This window comes from Salvelinus fontinalis, chromosome 2, assembly GCF_029448725.1.
Source record: "Salvelinus fontinalis isolate EN_2023a chromosome 2, ASM2944872v1, whole genome shotgun sequence".
Classification (NCBI taxonomy): domain Eukaryota; kingdom Metazoa; phylum Chordata; class Actinopteri; order Salmoniformes; family Salmonidae; genus Salvelinus; species Salvelinus fontinalis.
In genome coordinates, this window is record NC_074666.1 from 64,031,715 (window position 1) to 64,057,020 (window position 25,306).

Genomic DNA, 25,306 nt, shown 5'->3' on the forward strand with positions numbered 1-25,306 from the left:
TTTATGTGGCTCAGTGCAGCTGGTGGCTGCTGCGACAATTTAAAAAATGTAATGGGCTGTTACTGTAATTTCAGGTAAAACTCAGTAGAACAAGTCTCATATTAGGAAAATGTCTTTACATTTCAACAGTTTCAAAAATATTGCTCTGCTATTACCATTTAGACTGTAGGAGTGTTGGCTCAAGGAAACAATGTTTACACTGCCCTGCTTCAACGGGGCAACTGTCGGGCGAGTGCCGTGCGCTACTTCTGGAGGTAGAGGTTAAGACGTAGCAAGTATGCAAGTTTACATTTGAGTAATATGTGTAGCCAATGTTATTTTTACGAACGTTGTAGGAAGTGTGAAGAGGCTCCAAGAGCATTTTACCCCTTCCCTCACTCTTGAAAACAGTCGCCTCTTGACACACAACGTCACACAACTTTTCTCTTGTTATTAGCGTTCCTTAAATTTATGTCTCAAATTATGAAAGGTGTGGTTTCCTCATAACCTTATTGGTCATGCATGGGACCTGCATATTTGTGTCCACTTTTGCCATAGTTCAGGAGCATATATAGATGAATCCAATAAACCATAAATCCAATTGAATTCAATCACTTTTTGACAGCACCCCTTTTGATTTAAACAAAACTTTCCGTACATGTTTGCCCATGGAAGAACTGGTCAGTGACTTTTTGGACCTGAATGCCAAAACATTTAGCAGTTAAAGGTGCTTGAAGTTTACCCATTTTGCATACCCCACCATACCATGAGACATCCATGTCTTCATCCCTGGAAAATATAAACTTTTGAGTTTGATATCATTAAAATAAACAATTATTAATTTAATAATGATCTAAAAACGCGTAAACTCAGGTTTTTGTGTTGTGCCTGCCATCGGTTGAGACGCAACATGCTCTTGAATACAGGGTGGGTGTCATTTCGGTCATAGAAATGTAATTCATAGAATGGACATATCCTTTCAGACCACTGCAATTCAGCTGGTACACCATTGACATTTAAATTGAACTGACATTTTAACTTTTTATTATAACCACAAACTGCCGGTCCACCCACCTTCGAATTTTAACTTAATGGTCATATCTATTCAATTATCTATATTTCTATGATTTCAATAGGATTCCTATGGAGGCTTGACTGTATAATTTAAAACGACAGATATTCCCATTCATGTCAACATTCTCTGATGTGCGGACCTCCAACCATCTTTGTGGTACCATTTGAAATGTACATTTTTATTCAAATGTTAGTACATTTATGGGTACAACACAACCTTAGATTATAGGGCTGCATGATTAATCGAATTCAGATTGAAATTGCGATATTGACGTGCAATAACCATATCACAAGAATCTGCAATTTTCTCTCTTATTTGACACTCTGTTAATACAACAAAGACTGTAGACTGCTGTACCTCCAATGAGATCCGCTAGACTCTACATGCACAGAGGACGCTGACCAATCACAAGTGGACACTGCATGCACATGCTGGCCAATCACAAGCGTCCCCGCTTAACGCGCATGCTGGTGAGGAGAGAAAGCGCTTTACCAAAGACCGTACTGTATGAGGTTTAGAAACTATGTGGCGTTACATGATAGGGTGTGTCAGAAACATGAGTGCTTCTAGTGCTAACAAGAATGTTGATTTGGTGCCAAAAAAGGGCTCATCTTCAGTGGTATGGCAGTATTTTGGCTACAGGCAGACCGATGTTAACCAAATGCAAGTGTTGTGCAAAAAGTGCTTCAGAGTTGTGGCGATAACAAGAGCCAACACGACACATTTTATTAAATCATTTGAAGAATAACCATCCCCTACTTTACGATGATTGCATGGTAAGAAAAAGCGCCTGACAGCAGCAAAGCCCTAGAGCCACAACCAGTCACCTAGGTTAAAGGGCAATTCCACCACATTTCAACCTAATATTCATCACCTCCAGCACCAAACAAATGTCTGCAAACTGTATGTGAAAACCTTTTATATGATCTGTGGCTAAAAATATAAGCAGATAGGTCCTAAAAAAATGCTTCTGTGACATCACAGGGTAGGATTTTCAAAACTTGCAACGAGTTTCTCGCCGAAGGGGGGGTATTTTCTTGCTCCCAAAGTCACCACGAATTTCATAGTGTTTGAAAATCACTGTATTTACAATGTTTAAACTTTTGATGATGTAATTGGGTAGAACTTTTTTAACTTTATTTTTTTCTACAATTTTTTTTGTTGCATATGTTGACACTGGTATTGTGCTGCGATAATGAAAATTAGTGGTGGAGTTGCCCTCTTAAACAGGCATTGATTGCCCATACATTTTCAAGTATAACTCCCTAAGAAAAACATCCTGCTCACATAGAAATCACAGAAGCTGTTGGAGTCCAGACAGTGTCGCAGCCAGCCGTGACAAGGGAGACCCATGGGGCGGCGCACAATTGGCCCAGCGTCGCCCGGGTTAGTGGAGGGTTTCCAATGTTTTGGACACAGGTTGCACATTGCAATCGGTATTACATGATTTTAAGGCATGTTGACTTATACTTTCAATTATAATAATGATTGAGCCTACTTATAATAAGCTTCCTATTCCACCTGCAGCCAATGGCTGCCTGACTAAATAATTAACTTAGGTTATCTTCTTATGGCTGCAGTCCGACGTCGGTACACTTATGACAACAGCCACTTCAAGTGCAGGGCGCGAAATTCAAAATATATATTTTTTAAAATATTTAACTTTCACACATTAACAAGTCCAATATAGCATATGAAAGGTACACATCTCGTGAATCCAGCCAACATGTCCGATTTTTAAAATGTTTTACAGGGAAGACAAAATATGTAAATCTATTAGCTAACCACGTTAGCAAAAGACTCCACTTTTATTACTCCATCAGTTTTTTACTACATCAGTAGCTATCACAAATTCGGCCAAATAAAGATAAAAATAGCCACTAACCAAGAAACAACCTCATCAGATGACAGTCTGATAACATATTTATTGTATAGCATGTTTTTTTCGAAAAATGTGCATATTTCAGGTATAAATCATAGTTTACATTGCAGCTACATTCAGAAATTGCACCGAAAGCAGCCATAATATTTACAGACACCAACGTCAAATACCTAATTACTCATCATAAAACATTTCTGAAAAATACATAGTGTACAGCAAATGAAAGACAGGCATCTTGTGATGCCAGACAATATTTCCGATTTATTAAGTGTTTTACAGCGAAAACAAAATGTAGCGTTATATTAGCTTAGCTTAGCACAATAGAAACACTTGGGCGCCGGCGACTACGACAGATATATGAAATAACATCATAAATTGGGTCTTACTTTTGCTGATCTTTCATCAGAATGTTGAACAAGGTGTCCTTTGTCCAGATGAGTCGTTGTTTGGATTCAGAATGGCAACTTTCTCTCTCCATTTAGCAAGCGCGCTAGCCGGGTTGCACGGATCTCTCCATGTAAACAAATGGAATAGAACGGAACACGGCAAAACTCCCGAAAAAAATTCAATAATCTGATGAAACTATATTGAAAAAACATACGTTACGATGATATGGTGACATGTATCAAATAAAATCAAAGCCGGAAATAATATTCGCCTATAACGCCTATAACAAAAGGCAACCCCACTGTCCAAATTGCGTTCTTCAGAGTACCGGAAATTGGGTACACGTCATTCCAAGAGGATTTATTCCATCCCAGATCGAGATAATCACCTCATTTCTTCTCTCACAGACTTCTTGACACCCAGAGGAAGGTGTTTGACGTGCATGTATACTAATAGCTCTTGTGCCCATTTATAGGCAGGAAGAGGAAGAGAGCCTCGGTTTCAGACTTTGAACTTCCGGGTCAGGAAAAGTGCTGCAGAATGAGTTCTGTTTCACTCAGAGAATGAATTCAAACGGTTTTAGAAACTAGAGAGTGTTTTCTATCCAATAGTAATAATAATATGCATATTGTACGAGCAAGAATTGAGTACGACGCCGTTTGAAATGGACACATTTTATCAGGCTACTCAATACTGCCCCTTGCAGCCATAACAGGTTATTTAAGAACTCATAATGGTAAAATAGGAACTCATGCAATTCATTAGTAAGTGCTGTGCTTATAGCACTCAATATTTTGATGACCATGTTAAAAAAGTATGTTTGTTAATATGTAGGTGTAGTAATCATATCATATGTAGCTTATTAAAGTGTTGGAAAAACTTTATTTAATTTGGTTTTGTATTCAGTAAGCACGGTATGTATTCATTCATAGGATTACATTTTATAAGTGATGGCACTGACTTATAATTTCAATTGTTTTAACCATGTCTGATGGTCACATTTTGTAATCGCAATTGATATTTTAGATATTTTGTCCAAATCGTGCAGCCCTATTAGATGATGTAAAATAGGGTATAAGCTACAACATATGCAAATGTTTTTTTTAAATGTTTTTTTTTCTTTGATAATTGACGTTAAAACTTCATATGGCTGAGATCCCGTTAACGGGATCGATATGACAACAGCCAGTGAAAGTGCAGGGCGCCAAATTCAAACAACAGAAATCTCATAATTAAAATTCCTCAAATACACAAGTATTTTATACCATTTTAAAGGTAATCTTTTTGTTAATCCCACCACAGTGTCCGATTTCAAAAAGGCTTTACAGCGAAAGCACCACAAACGATTATGTTAGGTCACCGCCAAGTCACAGAAAAGCACAGCCTTTGTTGAAAAAATCTAATTTAATCCATTTTAGAATAAGGCTGTCATGTAACAAAATGTGGCAAAAGGCAAGTGGTCTGAATACTTTCCAAATACGCTGTATGTGGATGATTTATAAAGACAGGCACATTTAACTGTTAAGCTATTGATTATAGACCTAATTCAATTGGGGTTTCCTATCCTGAATTTTCTTAGACAATTAGGCTAAGGCAAAGGCTTTTAACTCGTTTCTGCTGCTGCTGCCTCCGACACATTGTTCTCAATTCCAATATGATGGTTAACTTTGCTATTATGCAAATAGCAACATAGGGAAAGGCAGCAATTCTACGGTGCACTGAAGATTGTTTCAGAATCGCGAACAGCGACCGTATCCAACTCGGGAGAAAGCGCATTTGTTATAGAATAATATTAGATTGATTAGTGTTGCACCATTATTTTTGCATAATAACCGAATACAATTTCAGTATCACATGACTTCGAGTGACTGTGCCATCCCCGTGGCCTCAGCAATGGATTAGTACACTGAGACAGGCGGAAATCATACCGGTATATTTTCTGGCCAATAAAAAAATATAATCAATTAGGCCTGCTCGACTAAAGAAATCTCGTTCGATCCACAGCCTATCGACAAAACAATCGACCAGTCGACTAAATGGGGCCAGCCCTACTGTTTATTTAGCCAGGCCATGCCCATATTATTCTGACATATTTTAGAATATAAAAAATAATGTGAATGTCAACGCATAATGCCATTGGGAAGGCCTAATAAAAAATGCATTGTTTTTAGTTGTAATGCATACGAATGTAGGTGGGGTGGTTACTCTAGGCTATTACAACAATTAAATATACAATTTAGGTCCTTGAAAATTACAATGAAGCACTTGAAAAAGTCCTTCAATTTGTCTTGCCAAAGTCTGTATGAACTCTATAGACTACTTGATCAGCCCAGAAATTAAAGATTAAAATCACCTGCTATTGAAATTACTCGCGTCATTCACATTCTCGTGGTGTGCCACTGGCAAATTTACCTGAATGTATATGTGTATTTTTTTGTCCTTGTTTTTAATGAGCTGCATTAAATCTAATTCCTTACAACTTTGGTTGGTATGGTAATAAAGTATTAAAACTTGAATCCAAACTTAAATTGCTGCTCCACTTCCTCCCCAGGTAAGAGCAAGGAGGCGGAGATCAAGCGGATCAATAAGGAGCTGGCCAACATCCGCTCCAAGTTCAAGGGGGACAAGGCACTGGATGGCTATAGTAAGAAGAAGTATGTCTGCAAGCTGCTCTTCATCTTTCTGCTGGGACATGACATCGACTTTGGACACATGGAGGCTGTCAACCTGCTCAGCTCCAACAAGTATACAGAGAAACAGATCGTAAGTGATGTGTGTGAGAGAGAGCAACCAACTTGTATGAATGAAAAATGTATTTGTGCTGTACCCTTGTGGCTATGTCTCTCTGTGTGGGTTGTCTGTCTATTTCAGTTTGTGGCACTCCATTTTTCATTGTCTGTTTGTCTCTATCTTGATATCCCAGTCTCTGTTTTGTCAGTTGGTTGTACTGGTTGCCTGGCACTATTTCTTTTTCTCTTAAACTGTTCTTTCAATGTTGTTACTAAACCTACACTGGTACATTTACTTAACCCATTCTGGGGTCCTAGTCTTGTCTGTCTATATTTGCAGTACAACAGATCATTGAACCTAGTGTCATTCATTCGAATGTCAAGCTCTGCTTTGGTATTCAGCTATTCTGGCCGGAACATTCAATTGTCAGATTAAAGACTTTAAAAGTAGTAAGTAGTAATAGTAGTAATATACTGTATAAGTAGTCTTATACAGTATATGTCACGGTATGTATGACTGTATGACTATTGGGTTATACGATATGTATATAAAAATATTTAAGTCTAAGGTTGACCTGACAGGGCGTGTTTCAGTACAAATTCTTTCACAATGGTAGCCTTTGGTCTGGTTTGAATACTTTGAAAATGCGTCCTCTTTCCTACCTTTTCTTCCTTGATAATCTTGTGGAAACCACACATTCACTCTAGCCATGTCAGATTAGTGGTTTCATTTTTACATGCCACATTGCACATTTAGTGGGGTACAACATTGTGGAACATTCTCATATAAAAATTCTGTGGAGACTTGCCTCTGATGTTTACAGTAAGAAATATGTCATCTATTTTTTTATTTTTTTTCACCTTTATTTAACCAGGTAGGCTAATTGAGAACAAGTTCTCATTTACAACTGCGACCTGTCCAAGATAAAGCAAAGCAGTGCGACACAAACAACAACACAGAGTTACACATGGAATAAACAAACAACAATAACACAATAGAGAGAAAAAATCTATATACAGTGTGTGCAAATGAGGTAAGTTAAGGGAGGTAAGGCAATAAATAGGCCATAGTGGCAAAATAATGACAATTTAGCAATTAAACACTGGAGTGGTAGCTGTGCAGAAGATGAATGTGCAAGTAGAGATACTGGGGTGCAAAGGAACAACAACAAAAAATAACATTATGGGGATGAGGTAGTTGGATGGGCTATGTGCAGTGATCTGTGAGCTGCTCTGACAGCTAATGCTTAAAGGGAGATATGGGCAGCTAATGTTACAGGAAAGGAACAAAAAAAAAAAGAACATTATGGGGATGAGGTATTTGGATGGGCTATGTGCAGTGATCTGTGAGCTGCTCTGACAGCTAATGTTAGTGAGGGAGATATGGGTCCCCAGCTAAAGTGATTTTTGAAATTCATTCCAGTCATTGGCAGCATAAAACTGGAAGGAAAGGCGGCCAAGTAGGTGTTTGCTTTGGGGGTGACCAGTGAAATATACCTGCTTGAGCGTGTGCTACGGGTGGGTCATGCTATGTTGACCAGTGAGCTGAGATAAGGCAGGGCTTTACCTAGCAAAGACTTATAGATTACCTGGAGCCAGTGGGTTTGGTGACGAATATGAAGCGAGGGTCAGCCAATGAGAGCATACAGGTTGCAGTGGTGGGTAGTATATGGGGCTTTGGTGACAAAACGGATGGCACTGTGATAGACTACATCTAATTTGCTGAGTAGAGTGTTGGAGGCTATTTTGTAAATGACATTGCCAAAGTCGAGGATCGGTAGGATGGTCAATTTTACGAGGGTATGTTTGGCAGCATGAGTGAAGGATGCTTTTTTGCGAAATAGGAAGACGATTCTAGATTTATATTTGAATTAGTGTGAGTCTGGAAGGAGATTTTACAGTCTAACCAGACACCTAGATATTTGTAGTTGTTCTCATATTCTAAGTCAGAACCGTCTAGAGCAGTGATGCTGGACGGGCGGGCAGGTGCGGGCAGCGATCGGTTGAAGAGCATGCATTTAGTTTTACTTGTATTTAAGAGCAATTGGAGGCCACGGAAGGAGAGTTCTATGGCATTGAAGCTCGTCTTGAGGTTAGTTAACCTCTCTTGGATATGTGGGACGTTAGCGTCCCACCTCTTCAACAGCCAGTGAAACTGCTGGGCGCCAAATTCAAATACAGAAATACTCATTATAAAAATTCAGAAAACAAAACATATTTTACATAGGTTTAAAGATGAACGTCTTGTGAATCCAGCCACGGTGTCAGATTTAAAAAATGCTTTACGGCGAAAGCATACCTTACGATTATTTGAGAACATAGCCCACTAGACAATTCATTACAAACAGTAACCAGCTAAGTAGAACAGAGTCAGAGTCAGAAATAGAGATAAAATGAATCCCTTACCTTTGATGATCTTCATATGGTTGCACTCAGCAGACTTTCATTTACTCAAAAAATGTTTATTTTGTTCGATAAAGTCTCTTTATATACAAAACCCCTTCAGTAATCCACAGGCTGAAACGCAGTCAAAACAGGAAGACAAAAATATCCAAATTGTATCCGTAAAGTTCATAGAAACATGTCAAACGATGTTTATATTCAATCCTCTGGTTGTTTTTAGCCTAAATAATAGATAATATTTCAACCGGACAATAACGTCGTCAATTTAAAGGTAAACAAGAATTGCTCTCTCTCTGTCGAGCGCATGAAAAAGCTCTGCAACACTTTAGCGTCCAGACATTCCGAATGGTCTTATTCCCTCATTTTTCAGAATACAAGCCTGAAACTATTTCTAAAGACTGTTGACATATAGTGGAAGGCATAGAAACTACAGTTTGAGTCCTAAGTCAATGGATACTGTAATGGCATTGAATAGAAAACTACAAAATCAAAAAATAAACTACTTCCTGAATGGATTTTTCTCAGGTTTTTGCCTGCCAAATCAGTTATGTTATACTCACAGACACTATTTTAACAGTTTTGGAAACTTCTGAGTGTTTTCTATCCAAATCTACAAGTTATATGCATATCATATCTTCTGGGCCCGAGAAGCAGGCAGTTTAAATTGGGCATGCATTTCATCCAGAATTCCGAATGCTGCCCCCTACCCTAGTGAAGTTAACACAGTGTTCAAAGAAGGGCCAAAAGTATACAGAATGGTGTCATCTGCGTAGAGGTGGATCAGAGAATCACCAGCAGCAAGAGCGACATCATTGATGAATAGAGAGAAAAGAGTCGGCCCGAGAATTGAATCCTGTGGCACCCTCATAGAGACTGCCAGAGGTCCGGACAACAGGCCCTCTGATTTGACACACTGAACTATGTCTGAGTAGTGGTGAACTAGGCGAAGCAGTCATTTGGGAAGCCAAGACTGTTGAGTCTGTCGATAAGAATGTGGTGATTTACAGAGTCGAAAGCCTTGGCCAGGTCAATGAATACAGCTGCACACTATTGTCTCTTATCGATGGCGGTTAGGATATCGTTTAGGACCTTGAGCGTGGCTGAGGTGGACCCATGACCAGCTCAGAAACCAGATTGCATAGCGGAGAAGGTACGGTGGGATTTGAAATGGTCGGTGATCTGTTTGTTAACTTGGCTTTCGAAGACCTTAGAAAGGCAGGGTAGGATGGATATAGGTCTGTAGCAGTTTGGGTCAAGAGTGTCTCCCCCTTTGAAGAGGGGGATGACCGCAGCAGCTTTCCAATCTTTGGGGATCTCAGACGATACGAGAGAGAGGTTGAACAGGCTAGTAATAGGGGTTGCAACTATTTTGGCTGATAATTCTAGAAAGAGAGGGTCCAGATTGTCTAGCTCTGCTGATTTGTAGGGGTCCAGATTTTATAGCTCTTTCAGAGCATCAGCTATCTGGATTTGGGTGAAGGAGAAATGGGGGAGGCTTGGGCAAGTTGCTGTGGGGGGTGCAGGGCTGTTGACCAGGGTAGGGGTAGCCAGGTGGAAAGCATTGCCAGCCGTAGAAAAATGCTTATTGAAATTATCAGTTATAGTGGATTTATCGGTGGTGACAGTGTTTCCTAGCCTCAGTGCAGTGGGCAGCTGGGAGGAGGTGCTCTTATTCTCCATGGACTTTACAGTGTCCCAGAACTTTTCGGAGTTTGTGCTGCAGGATGCAAATTTCTGTTTGAAAAAGCTAGCCTTTGCTTTCCTAACTGCTTGTGTATATTGGTTCCTAACTTCCCTGAAATGTTCCATATCGCGTGGGCTATTTGATGCTAATGCCGTACGCCACAGGATGTTTTTTTGCTGGTCAAGGGCAGTCAGGTCTGGAGTGAACCACGGGCTATATCTGTTCTGGTTTAATTTTTTTTGAATGGGGCATGCTAATTTAAGATGGTGAGGAAAACACTTTTAAAGAATAACCAGGCATCTTCTACTGACGGAATGAGGTCAATATCCTAACAGCACGGGCTCTGAAGATAGATGGAGGGGCGATCAATTCACAGATGGTGTCCTGAGCACAGCTGGAGGCAGAAGGTGGTCACTCTAACTCTATTCACTAACACATCCCAGGTTCAGGGGGATATAATTTAAATGATTGTATCATGCCTCTTTAGTGTTGGGTGGAGGAACTCTCAATACACCTTAAGACAAAACAATGTTTACGTCTCAAATTACGGGTGTGAACGTTTTAGGGATGATGACAACTAGTCGACTGGTCAATTGTTTGGTTGATAGGCTGTTAGTCGACCGATATTTGTTTTTAGTCGAGCAGTAGCAAATATATATGTATTTTTTTATGGCACACGAGACACCTGTCTGATTCACGCCCATCTCAGTGAACTAATCCATTGCGAAGGCTGAGACTAATCCATTGCGGAGGCCGCATGGATGGCACAGTCCAAGAAGGTAAGTGTGGCTAAAATGCACAATGCACGTCTCTCTCCAGAATGCGCTCTCTCCTGCCAATTTGTGCACGTTCATTGTTTCATAACTTAATTGTTTGAATTGTTTGCCTTGGTGTCTATCAATTCCCCATTACATGCAGTACCAGTCAAAAGATGGACACACCTTTTCATACCAGGGTTTTTCTTTATTTTTATGATTTTCATTATTGTAGAATAATAGTGAATACATCAAAACTATGAAATAACACATATGGAATCATGTAGTAACAAAACAAGTGTTAAACAACCGTCTTGAATGCGTTCCCACATATGCTGAGCACTTGTTGGCTGCCTTTCCTTCACTCTGCGGTCCAACTTATCCCAAACCATCTCAATTGGGTTGAGGTCGGGTGATTGTGAAGGCCAGGTTGTTATTTACGAGCCAACTTTTTAAGTGTTTCCCAAACAAGCACGTATAGAGAACGTTCTCTAACTGTGTCGTTAGACCATGTGTCGATACTGATAGGATCGAAAGAAAAGCAACGCTACTCTCTTTTTTGCCCGCAGTACAGACTGCTATATCGGTCCGCTAATAAAGGACTAGTAAATGCCCAGTGCACTACTACACCCCTACTTCCCACAGCTATGGAGATTTTACCACCAATGACTGCAAATAGGCTATTGAGGCACCTTCATTATGCTTACCCAATAATGATGCACTAAATCACAGATACAGGTCACATCATTGTGCACATGTCACACATCATGAAACACATTGAGGCAAAACATTTGACTGTAGCCTAGTTGCAAAATAAAACTCCTTTGATTTCAATATGATTGAAATAGGCTACATGGGCCTAAATAGGCTGTCTTTTAATGCAGTCATCTCGGTTTTCATTTGAAGCTTAATTGTATCCTTGTTTGTCAATTGCAAATACTTTGGCAACTCAAATTGTATGCGTAGACGGCTTGACAGAAATGGCAGCAGAAGGTGAATATTAAACTTTTGTTGCACACATATCCAGATGATGCTCCGTACCATTTTCCGCAATGACACTAGGTATGTTCGAGGCGTAACAATGCACTTTTGCTGCTCTATGAGTGGTCTGGATCACGCATAGATTTGCAAAAGTTTTTAAGAGCCACGTTTAGGGTTGCACATTTTGGGGAATATTCAGAGGTCGAAACTTTCTGTGGGAATTAATGGGAATATATGGGAATTAATTGACATATATGCAAATTAATATTAATACCATTTAAATGTAGATGTTTTTTGCATTGGTTATATTTACCATATCATATGGAGACAGAAACATAAACCTTTTACCTTATCATAAGTAGACATAATTGCAAATGATTAAATCCTTCCAATAGAAATACAAAAAACGATTTAGTTTTGAATCGAACTTTAATTAAATGAGTTGACTCTTCACATGGGATGATTTCACTGAACAACACAAGAAAGGGAATATTGAATGATCCCCAGTGATCCATTGCATCTCCCAAAAACATTTTCAACATACATCTGTAAAATGATTGTCTAGAAACTAAAGCTTTGGTTGTCTTCCTCTCAGGCTTACATGTCTTCTCCCTGGACCTCCTCTATGTCCATCTCTTGAACATCAGACTCTGCGGCCTCATCTTCACTGTCACTTTCCAACCTCGTTGAGGATGGCTCGTTGTCAGGTTAAAAAAGCCTCAAATTTGCCCCTGATGGCCACCAATTTTTCAACTCTTGTATTGGTCAGGTAGTTGCGTGCTCTGGTGTGTACAGTTGAAGTCGGAAGTTTACATACACTTTGGTTGGAGTCATTAAAACTCGTTTTTCAACCACTCCACAAATTTCTTGTTAACAAACTATCGTTTTGGAAAGTCGGTTAGGACATCTACTTTGTGCATGACACAAGCCATTTTTCCAACAATTGTTTCACTTATAATTCACTGTATCACATTTCCAGTGGGTCAGAAGTTACGAAATGAACACTTTTATTTTAACTTAATATAATACATAAATACAATCAGTTTAGTCTCAAATAAATAATGAAACATGCTCAATTTGGTTTAAATAATGCAAAAACACAGTGCTAGAGAAGGAAGTAAAAGTGCAATATGTACCATGTAAAAAAGCTAACGTTTAAGTTCCTTGCTCAAAACATGAGAACATATGAAAGCTGGTGGTTCAATATTCCCAGTTACAAAGTTTTAGGTTGTAGTTATTATAGGAATGTTGATGCGTCAACTATTTCTGTCTATACCATTTGTATTTCATATACCTTTGACTATTGGATGTTCTAATAGGCGCTTTAGTATTGCCAGCCTAATCTCAGCAGTTGATAGGCTTGAAGTCATAAACAGCGCTGTGAAGCAAGCATTGCTAAGAGCTGCTGGCAAACGCAGTAAAGTTTGAATGAATGCTTACGATCCTGCTGCCGACTACCACCGCTCAGCCAGACTGCTCTATCAAATCATAGACTTAATTATAACATAATAAACACAGAAATACGAGCCATTGGTCATTACCCTGACTCTGTGTGCAATGAACGCAAGAGAAGTGACACAATTTCCCTAGTTAATATTGCCTGCTAACATTAATTTATTTTAACTAAATATGCAGTTAAAAAAATATACTTCTCTCTATTGATTTTAGCTTCTAGTTGGTCCCAATCCCGGATCCGGGAGCACCCTCATCAGTAAAAAAGCTGACTAGCATAGCCTAGCATAGCGCCACAAGTAAATACTAGCATCAAAATATCATGAAATCACAAGTCCAAGACACCAGATGAAAGATACACATCTTGTGAATCCAGCCATCATTTCTGATTTTTAAAATGTTTTACAGGGAATACATAATATTTTAGCTATTAGCTAACCACGATAGCAAAAGACAACTTTTTTTCCCCACCATTTTTTTACTGCATAGGTAGCTATCACTAATTTGACCAAATAAATATATAAATAGTCACTTACCAAGAAACAACTTCATCAGATGACAGTCTGATAACATATTTATTGTATAGCATATGTTTTGTTCAAAGAATTTGCATATTTCAGGTATAAATCATAGTTTTACATTGCAGCCACCATCACAACTCTCACCAAAGCAACTAGAATAACTACAGAGAGCAATGTGAATTACCTAAATACTCATCATAAAACATTTATGAATAATACACAGTGTACAGCAAATGAAAGACACAGATCTTGTGAATCCAGCCAATATTTCAGATTTTTTAAGTGTTTTACAGCGAAAACACAATATAGCATTATATTAGCTTACTACAATAGCCAACCACACAGCAGCATTGATTCATGCACGTTAGCGATAGCGAATAAACCAGCAAAAGATATTACATTTTTCACTAACCTTCTCAAAACTTCATCAGATGACAGTCCTATAACATTATATTACACAATACATATATTGTTTGTTCAAAAATGTGCATATTTAGCGGCACAAATCGTGGTTATACAATGAGAATAGTAGCCAAGCTGCAAACAAAATGTCGGGAGAAATCTTGTGAGGCACCTAATTTAATCAACAACTAATCATAAACTTGACTAAAGAATACAGGTTGGACAGCAAATGAAAGATACATTAGTTCTTAATGCAACCGCTGTGTTAGAATTTTAAAATTAACGTTACTACGACATACAGCGTGCGTTAAAGCGAGACCGCACCGAAATTAATGGCGGAATAATAGTTTAACATTTTTCAACAGAACAATGAATTAACATCATAAATAGTTCTTACTATTTGATGAGCTTCCATCAGAATCTTGTGCAAGTTGTCCTTTGTCCAGAAGAATCGTTGCTCGGTAGTAGATTGTCGTCTTCAACTTTGGAATTAGCAGCAAACATTAGACATGGGGCGAAGACGTGTCCAACTCACTATAACGCAGCACAAATGAAATACCGAAAATCGCAATATACTGATATAAACTGATATAACTCGGTTTAAAATAACTACATTATGATGTTTTTAACACCTATATCGAATAAAATCAGAGCCGGATATATCTAAAGCCTATAACGTTAGCTTTTCAGAATGCAATCCTGAGGTCTGTCTTGCGTCATGACGAACGTTGAAAAGATTGCACCCCCGGATCCAAGAGCTTTTATACGGCCTCAGAACTACCCAGACACCCCATTCCAATTATCACTGCTTACTGACATCTAGGGGAAGGCGTATGCAGTGCATGTAGACCCATAGATTACATGCAAATTTATAAACTGACCCTGGAACAGAGCCCCCGATTTGAGATTTTTCAGTTCCTGACAGGAAGTTTGCTGCAAAATTAGTTCTGTTTTACTCACAGATATAATTCAAACGGTTTTAGAAACTAGAGAGTGTTTTCTATCCAATAGTAATAATAATATGCATATTGTACGAGCAGGAATTGAGTACGAGGCAGTTTAATTTGGGAACTAATTTTTACAAAGTCGAAATGGCGCCCCCCCAGTGGTCTAGGGCACTGCATCGCAGTGCTAACTGCGCCACCAGAGTTTCTGGGTTCGCCCCCAGGCTCTGTCGCAGCCGGCCGCGACCGGGAGGTCCGTGGGGCGACGCACAATTGGGCTAGCGTCGTCCGGGTTAGGGAGGGTTTGGCCGGTAGGGATTTCCTTGTCTCATCGCGCTCCAGCGACTCCTGTGGCGGGCTGGGCGCAGTGCGCGCTAACCAAGGGGGCCAGGTGCACGGTATTTCCTCCGACACATTGGTGCGGCTGGCTTCCGGGTTGGAGGCGCGCTGTGTTAAAGAAGCAGTGCGGTTTGGTTGGGTTGTGCCTCGGAGGACGCATGGCTTTCGACCTTAGTGATTATGTGAAGATTGATTGTTTTCTATAAGATAAGTTTAATGCTAGCTAGCAACTTACCGTGGATCCTTGCTGCACTCGCGTAACAGGTGGTCAGCCTGCCACGCAGTTTCCTCGTGGAATGCAATGTAATTGGCCATAGTCGGCGTCCAAAAATTCTGATTACCGATTGTTATAACTTGAAATCGGCCCTAATTATTCGACCGATGCCGATTAATCGGCCGACCTCTAGTTGCAATTCTATTGAATTGGGGATAGTTTAACCAAAATATGCCACAAGACCTAGAATTGCCTCGTGTATCCCACAAAAAAGGTTCACTGTTATAAGCTAACCTTTTTGATGAATTTAAGCAAAATTCCCGGGCTTAAATTTTTCTGAAAATTTACCAAAAAGTTACTAACGAAAGCTATGGGAAACCCCTTCGGTACTAAATATACATCGTACGAAGGTTCTAACGATGATCTTAACGCCACAAAGGCTCTGGGAAATGAGGCCCTGGTGAAGAGTAGTGCACTGTATATTAGGAAGAGGAAGAGAGGAGGAGGATTTGAGAGAGAAGAGAGTATAGTGGCAGAATCCTTCTTCTGTTAATAAAGCTATGCAAATATCTGTCATCATGTAGCCTAGGGAAAATATGACTAATAATTTGCATCCAAGTAGGTCAGTCAGAACCTTCTTAGAGTGCACAATACTCATCTTTATCAAAGCATCACTCAATTTGATCAATAATCGAAGTGAATAACCTTGATAATGATCATTTGTGGTTGCATGTAAAGACTCACAAAGCATATCTTATGAGGCATAATGAAGCCTTGTAATAAGGCCTTCAGATGCATAAGGTTGGGCCAATATCAATTCAGTGACGATATATGTAGGCCCCTAACACACTGTCATTCCAATGACAGTATTATGTAAGCCTGTGATAGCAATCACTACAAATGAAGTGGTATTGAACTTTCTCACCCTCGTCAAAGTAGAACATACATTAAGTGGCAGCCAGTGGGAGGCACTAGTCGACAGAGTTCTGTAGGGAGTTCTGCCGTGTTTGCACCATTGAACATTAAATTGATCAATTCATGACAAGTAGTTTGGAATCTAATTCTCTAACTCTCTAAATATATGGCTTGACAGCATTAGAAACAAAACGTGGCTAAGTCCCAATTCTCTACCCTTCTCCCGAAGTGTGCAATTGCACAGTTTCTCACATGGATTTGACAATAGTGGAAACTCCCTCCAGCCAATGCTTATACCAATTCCATGCTTTTAAATCAGTGACGGGGAGTGTGCAAGTGCACATTTCTGGAAAAGAGTGGAGAATCGGGACGTAGCCATAGTGACACAGGAGACGAGCATTAGGCCCCCAACAGCATAGCAATTCACTCAATCAGGACCATATTTAGCATTTGAGTACATTAGCCTACAGTCACAATACACTCCAAACATTCTGGGTCACGTCTTTCTATGCTGCTGCTCAACAAAATGAAATGCCTCTCCTCTGCAGCTTATTCTGCTGTGTAATGGCTGAGAGTGTTTTCTGTCTGAGGAGAGGGTGTCTGGCTAATTAAGGGAGGGATGAGTGAATGGATAGATGGGTGTATAGATATGTAGAAATACTTAATTCTATTACAATCAAGTAACACATTTGGGAACAAGTTTTCTTTTATATAACTGGTTAGTTTAAGTTTAAGGCTGTTTCCTTTGAAAACTGCTGTATACAGTGCCTTCGGAATGTATTCAGACCATTGACTTTTCCCCCATTTTCTTATGTTACAGCCTGAATTTAAAATGGATTAAATAATGTTTTCCCCGCATCAATCTACACCCAATACAGCATAATGTGAAAGCAAAAGACAGGTTTGGGAAATTTTTGCTAATAAAAAAAAAAAAAGTTAATATCATATTTACATAAGTATTCAGTACTTTGTTGAAGCATCTTTGGCAGCGATTATAGCATCGAGTCTTCTTGGGAATGACGCTACAAGCTTGGCACACCTGTATTTGGGGAGTTTCTCCCCTCTTCACTGCACGCTGCCCTAACCCATCTGGACAAGAGGAATACCTATGTAAGAATGCTGTTCATCGACTACAGCTCAGCATTTAACACCATAGTACCCTCAACTCGTCATTAAGCTCGAGACCCTGGGTCTCGACCACGGCCTGTGCAACTGGGTCCTGGACTTCCTGACGGGCCGCCCCCAGGTGGTGAGGGTAGGTAACATCTCCACTCTGCTGATTCTCAACACTGGGGCTCCACAAGAGTGCGTTCTCAGCCCTCTCCTGTCCTCCCTGTTCACCCATGACTGCGTGGCCATGCACGCCTCCAACTCAATCATCAAGTTTGCAGACGACACTACAGTGGTAGGCTTGATTACCAACAACGACGAGACGGCCTACAGGGAGGAGGTGAGGGCCCTCGGAGTGTGGTGTCAGGAAAATAACCTCACACTCAATGTCAACAAAACAAAGGAGATGATCGTGAACTTCAGGAAACAGCAGAGGGAGCAGCCCCCTATCCACATCGATGGGACAGTAGTGGAGAAGGTGGAAAGTTTAACGTTCCTCAACGTACACATCACGGACAAACTGAAATGGTGGTGAAGGCGCAGCTTCGCCTCTTCAACCTCAGGAGGCTGAAGAAATTCGGCTTGTCACCAAAAACACTTTTACAGATGCACAATCGAGAGCATCCTGTCGGGCTGTATCACCGCCTGGTACGGCAACTGCTCCGCCCACAACCGTAAGGCTCTCCAGAGGGTAGTGAGGTCTGCACAACGCATCACCGGGGGCAAACTACCCGCCCTCCAGGACACCTACACCACCCGATGTCCATTCCTCCAGATGTGACGCTTGGCATTCAGGCCAAAGAGTTCAATCATGATTTCATCAGACCAGAGAATCTTGTTTATCATGGTCTGAGAGTCCTTTAAGTGCCTTTCTCCCATCTCCACAGAGGAACTCTGGAGATCTGTCAGTGACCATTGGGTTCTTGGTCACCTCCCTGACCAAGGCCATTCTCCCCAATTGTTCAGTTTTGCTGGGGGGCCAGCTCTAGGAAGAGTCTTGGTGGTTCCAAACTTGATCTATTTAAGAATGATGGAAGTCAATGTTCTTGGGGACCTTCAATGCTGCAGAATCTTTTTAGTACCCTTCCTCAGATCTGTGCCTCGACACAATCCTGTCTTGGAGCTCGAAAGAACAATTCCTTCAAACTAATGACTTGGATTTTGCTCTGACATGAACTGTCAACTGTGGGACTTTATATGGGCAGGTATGTGCCTTTCCAAATCATGTCCAATCAATTGAATTTACCACAGGTGGACTCCATTCAAGTTGTAGAAACATCTCAAGGATGATCAATGGAAACAGGTTGCGCCTGAGCTCAATTTGGGTCTCATAGCAAAGGGTCTGAATACCTATGTAAATAAGGTATTTCTGATTTTGCTTTGTCATGATGGGGTGTTGTGTGTAGAATGCTGAGGATTTATTTTTAAAATCCATTTTAGAATAAGGCTGTAACCTAACAAAGTGTGGAAAAAGTAAAGGGGTCTGAATACTTTCCGAAGGGAATGAGTGTGTTATGGAAGGAATATGATGTGAGAGGTAGTGGAAGGCAGCCACAATTCAGGCTCAGGCTGTGAGACTGCATCGTAATGATGGCCCAGTCCGTCTCTGAGTCTCAGCCACATGAAAGAGTGTCTCAAATGCGTTCCTATATAGTGTACTACCTTTGACCAGGGCCCATAGGGTATAGGGTGCCATTTGGGACGCAGCCGAATACTGTAGGGAGGGTTGAACCCTCCACAATGCGTCCTGCCATCACTCCCTACAGCTCACTTTCTCTCTCCTTTTTCTCCGCCCTTCCCCTCCTTCCCTTCTTTCTGTCTCTGCTTCCCAACACACGTTTCCTCTTTCACTCCCCCGCCCGCTCTTCCACTTTTCATCATATTCACCTCTCTTCCGATGACGCAACTCCCTCCTTTCCCTCCATCCTGCATCCTCTGTCCCCTACACTTCATCCCTTCAATATATCGCCTCAACCCCTCTCTCCTCCCTCCCTCCATCTGAGTCTGGTTCCTCTCAAGGCTTCTTCCTTTTAGGAATTAACACATTTTACCTTGCCAGTGTGCTGCTGCTTGTCGGGTTACTGTGAACCACTTTGTGTCAAATGTTGTTGTAAAAAGGCTATACAAATACAATATTATTGCCTGATCTCCCTCCCTCCCTCCCTCTCTCTCTCCCTCCCTCCCTCTCTCTCTCCCCTCTCAGGGCTACCTGTTCATCTCAGTGCTGGTGAACAGCAACAGCGAGCTTATCCGCCTCATCAACAACGCCATCAAGAACGACCTGTCTAGCCGCAACCCCACCTTCATGTGCCTGGCCCTGCACTGCATCGCCAACGTGGGTAGCCGTGAGATGGCCGAGGCCTTTGCTGGAGAGATCCCACGCATTCTGGTGGCCGGGTAAGAATGGAGGGGTTGCGGAGGGAGGAGTAATGAGGGAGAGGGAGAGAGCAATTAGTCAGTCAAATGGTATTCTTATCGGCCTTTTTACAACAACATTTGTCAAAGGGAGAGGTTGGGAAGAGAAGGATGGATGAAGGGAAGGGAGGGTGAGGAGACCGGAGAGGGAATTGGAGGAAAGGGGAGGGGAACTGAGGACACGGATAGGACATGATTTTCTTTGTATTAATATGCTATAACAGCATGATTAGACAAAATCTGCGGTACAGACAATATCTTTCCAGGACCAGAGTTGTTGGAGACTGGTAGTCCTTTATAGTGAGCATTGGGTTGTTTGTGATGTGATTGCCAGGGACACCATGGACAGTGTGAAGCAGTCTGCTGCCCTGTGTCTTCTGCGTCTGTACAAGGCCTCCCCAGACCTGGTTCTGATGGGGGAGTGGACCTCCCGGGTGGTGCACCTCCTCAACGACCAGCACATGGTGAGAGACGGGCCATACATTTCTGCTCTAATCCAGCACTAGCACACCTGGGGTGTATTCACTAGGAAGCCAACAGTAAAAACTGGGAGCGACTAAACTGAATTGTCTAATTAGAAACATTTGCTTTTGTAGCAAAACATTTGCTTTCATTGCAATACGTTTTCCATTGCAAAGCAGTTTGTTGCACTAAGGAATACACCCCTGATTTATCAGGTATGCTAGTGCATTTATCTTCCAGGCCAATAGGTGGTGCTAGCTAGCTCTGTTACATTATCCACACTAGTTTAGAATATCACTATTAGGCTGTGTTTACACAGTCAGCCCAATTCAGATTTTTTACCCCCACTAATTACTCTTTTTACCAATCACATCCGATCTTTTTCAGAGCTTATCTGATTGGTCAAAAGACAAATTGCTGAAAAAAGATCAGATTTGGGCTTCCTGTCTAAACACAGCCAGAGTAACCTAACGTAAAGTAAATGCCTGAAAATAGATGCCTCAGAATACTGGTCTTGACGAGAGAAAAAAAACTTGTTAGGGGACGTTATCTTCTGCACTGTTCAAACAATCCAGGAAATGTGGAGGAGGAGTTAAGATGGAGTGTCGCCTTGTTAATGTCAAAAGCTGATGTTGAACGCAACAGGCTCTCTTCCATTTCGCCTAAAAACTGTATGCATCCGGTTGCTGGTATGGATGTTGGAACCTAACTACTGACTTTATTGAGACTGTAAGGTTGAAGTTTATGCCGTTTAGGTGTTACTGTTGTTTCTGATGATGAGCTTGTGTCTCTCTCTCTCTCTCTCGCAGGGTGTTGTCACGGCAGCCATCTCCCTCATCACCTGTCTCAGCTCGAAGAACCCAGATGAGTTCAAAACCTGTGTGTCCCTTGCTGTTTCTCGTCTGAGCAGGGTGTGTGTGTGCGCACGTGTTCGTGTATACCTATAAAATCATGCATGTCAGTCCAGCGATCCATTCTCCCTTTGCCTCACTGTCTCTATCGCCAGGATCTCAACCCATCTCTCTTTCTCCTTCTCCCCTTCTCCTTCTCCAGATTGTGTCATCGGCCTCCACTGATCTGCAGGACTACACCTACTACTTTGTCCCGGCCCCGTGGCTGTCCTGTAAACTGCTTCGCCTGCTGCAGTGCTACCCCCCGCCAGAGGATGGCGCCGTGAAGGGCCGCTTGGTGGAGTGTCTGGAGACCATTCTGAACAAGGCCCAGGAACCACCCAAGTCCAAAAAGGTTCAGCACTCCAACGCCAAGAACGCCATCCTGTTCGAGGCCATCTCACTCATCATCCACTACGACAGGTTAGGAGGCTGTCTGTCACTCTAGGTGTCTATCTTCTCGCTCTGTCTTTTTCTCGCTTTTTCTGTATCTCTTTTCCTCTCACACTTTCAGTAGCTCTCTCTCTCTCTCTCTGTATTTCTTCTTTCATTCTCTCTCTCTCTCTCTCTCGTTCTCTCTGTTTCTCTCTTTATCACATATACACTGAACAAAAATATAAACGCAACATGTAACAATTTCAAAGATTTTACTGACTTAAAGTTAATGTAAGGAAACCAGAAAATTGAAATAAATTCATTAGGCCCTAATCTATGGATTTCACATGACTGGGAATACAGATATGCATCTGTTGGTCACAGATACCTTAAAAAAAGGTAGGGGCGTGGATCGGAAAACCAGTCCGTATCTGGTGTGGCCACCGTTTGCCTCATGCAGCGCGACACGTCTCCTTTGCATACAGTTGATCAGGCTGTTGATTGTGGCCTGTGGAATGTTGTCCCACTCCTCTTCAATGACTGTGCGAAGTTGTTGTATATTGGCGGGAACTGGAACACGCTGTTGTACACATCTATCCAGAGCATCCCAAATATGCTCTATGGGTGACATGTCTGAGTATACAGGCCATGGAAGAACTGGGATATTTTCAGCTTCCAGGAATTGTGTACAGATCCTTGTGACATGGGGACGTGCATTATCATGCTGAAACATGAGGTGATGGTATCTCTGTGTTTTCAAATTGCCATCGATAAAATGCCATCGTGTTCGTTGTCCATAGCTTATGCCTGCCCATACCTAACCCCACCGCCACCATGGGGCACTCTGTTCACAACCTTTATATCGCCCACACGACGCCGTAGACGCTGTCCTCCATCTGCCCGTTACAGTTGAAACCGGGATTCTTCTGTAAAGAAGACACTTCCCCAACGTGCCAGTGGCCATCAAAGGGAGAATTTGCCCACTGAAGTCTGTTACGACGCCAAACTGCAGTCAGATCAAGACTCTGGTGAGGACGACGAGCACGCAGATGAGCTTCCCTGAGACTGTTTCTGACAGTTTGTGCAGAAATTAATTGTTTGTGCAAATCATCAGCTGTCCAGGTGGCTTGTCTTGGACGATCCAGCAAGTGAAGAATCTGGATGTGGAGGTCCTGGGTTGGCGTGGTTACACGTGGTCTGCGTTTGTGAGGCCGGTTTGACGTACTGCCAAATTGTCTAAAACAATGTTGGAGGCGGCTTATGGTAGAGAAATGTACATTAAACTCTCTGGCAACACGTTCCCTCAACTTGAGACATCTGTAGCATTTTTGTGTGACAAAACTGCACATTTTAGAGGGGCCTTTTAGTGTCCCCAGCACAAGATGCACCTGTGTAATGATCATGCAGTTTATTCAGCTTCTTGATATGCCACACCTGTCAGGTGGATGGATTATCTTGGCAAAGTAGAAATGCTCATTTAACAGGGATGTACACACATTTGTTCCCAACATTTTTTGTGCATATGGAAAATGTCTGGGATCTTTTCTTTCAGCTCATGAAACACATGGGTCAACACTTTGTATTTATATTTTGTTCAGTATGTATATATACACCTTCCTAATATTGAGGTACCCTCAGAACAGAGTTCCACAGGGATGCTGGCCCATGTTGACTCTAACGCTTCCCACAATTGTGTCAAGTTGGCTGTATGTCCTTTACGTGGTGGGCCATTGTTGATGCACACGGAAAATGGTTGAGCGTGAAAAACCCAGCAGCGTTGCAGTTCTTGATACAAACCGGTGTTCCTGGCACCTACTACCATACCCAGTTAAAATGCAAATCTTTTGTCTTGCCCATTCACCCTCCAAATGGCATGTCTGAATTGTCTCAAGGCTTAACCTGTCTCCTTCCCTTCATTTACACTGATTTTAAGTGGATTTAACAGGTGACATCAAGGGGTCATAGCTTTCACATGGATTCACCTGATCAGTTTGTCATGGAAAGAGCAGGTGTTACTAATGTTTTGTATACTCAGTGTACACCTTGTAAAGTCCATGCCCCAACAAATTGAGGCTGGTCTGAGGGCAAAAGTGGTGCTGCAACTCAATATTAGGAAGGTGTTCCTAATGTTTTGTACACTCTGGGTGTGTGTACACACACACACACACCCCTTGACTTTTTCCACATTTGTTGTTACAACCTGAATTTAAAATTGATCAAATGTTGATATTGTGTCACTGGCCTACACACAATATCCCATAATGTCAAAATGGAACTCACTCTTGTGTGCAATAAGTGTTTATACCTATGTGTTAAGCGTATCCCAGTTTAGGTCACCTAACAGTACGAACTCTGAAGATAGATGGGGGGCAATCAATTCATGTATGGTGTCCAGCGCACAGCTGGGGGCTGAGGGGGGTCTATAGCAGGTGGCAACGGTGAGAAACTTGTTTTTAGAGGTGGATTTTTAAAAGTAGAAGTTCAAATTGTTTCGGCACAGACCTGGATAGTATGACAGAACTCTGCAGGCTATCTCAGCAGTAGATTGCAACTCCGTCCCCTTTGGCAGTTCTATCTTGCCGGAAAATGTTGTAGTTTGGGATTGAAATTTTAGAATTTTTGGTGGCCTTCCTAAGCCATGATTCAGACACGGCTAGAACATCAGGGTTGGCGGAGTGTGCTAAAGCAGTGAATAAAAAAAACTTAGGGAGGAGGCTTCTGCTGTTAACATACATGAAACCAAGGCTTTTACAGTTACAGAAGTCAACAAATGAGAGCACCTTGGGAATAGGTGTGGTGCTGGGGGCAACCTCTACATTACCAGAGGAACAGAGGAGGAGTAGGATAAGGGTACAGCTGAAGGCTATAAGAACTGGTTAGCTGATTCCTGACTCCAATTAGCTTTTGGAGAAGTCGTTAGCCTAGGGGTTCACATACTTTCCCCAACCTACACTGTGAATGTTTAATTGATGTATTCAATAATTTGTATGTTATTAGTTTAAGCACACTATGTTTGTCTATTGTTGTAACTTAGATGAAGATCAGATCAAATTTGATGACCATTTTATGCAGAAATCCAAGTAATTCCAAAGGGTTCATATACTTTTTCTTGCCACTGTAGTTATTCACTCCGCAAGGCAATCAAACAAGCTAAACGTCAGTATAGAGAAAAAGTGGAGTAGCAATTCAATGGCTCAGACACGAGACGTATGTGGCAGGGACTACAGACATAGTCTACAGACAATCACGGAATACAAAAGGAAAACCAGCCACGTCACCGAGACCAACGTTTTGCTTCCGGACAGGCTAAACACATTCTTCACATGGTTTGAGGATAAAACAGTGCCACCGACGCGGCCCGCTACCAAGGACTGGGTGCTCTCCTTCTCCGT

At 41.6% G+C, this 25,306-nt stretch overlaps 1 protein-coding gene across 3 annotated transcripts in view; it reads left to right on the forward strand.

The window, feature by feature from the left end:
- The window catches only part of LOC129823229 (AP-2 complex subunit alpha-2-like), a 53,524-nt gene that overhangs the window by 3,390 nt on the left and 24,828 nt on the right, over positions 1–25,306 (forward strand). For all 3 annotated transcript variants that reach the window (XM_055882114.1, XM_055882130.1, XM_055882120.1), the window contains exons 2-6: positions 5,875–6,086; positions 19,976–20,169; positions 20,522–20,651; positions 21,459–21,560; positions 21,703–21,962. In XM_055882114.1, the coding sequence (XP_055738089.1) occupies positions 5,875–6,086; positions 19,976–20,169; positions 20,522–20,651; positions 21,459–21,560; positions 21,703–21,962 (898 nt within the window). The remainder of the gene's footprint in view (positions 1–5,874; positions 6,087–19,975; positions 20,170–20,521; positions 20,652–21,458; positions 21,561–21,702; positions 21,963–25,306) is intronic.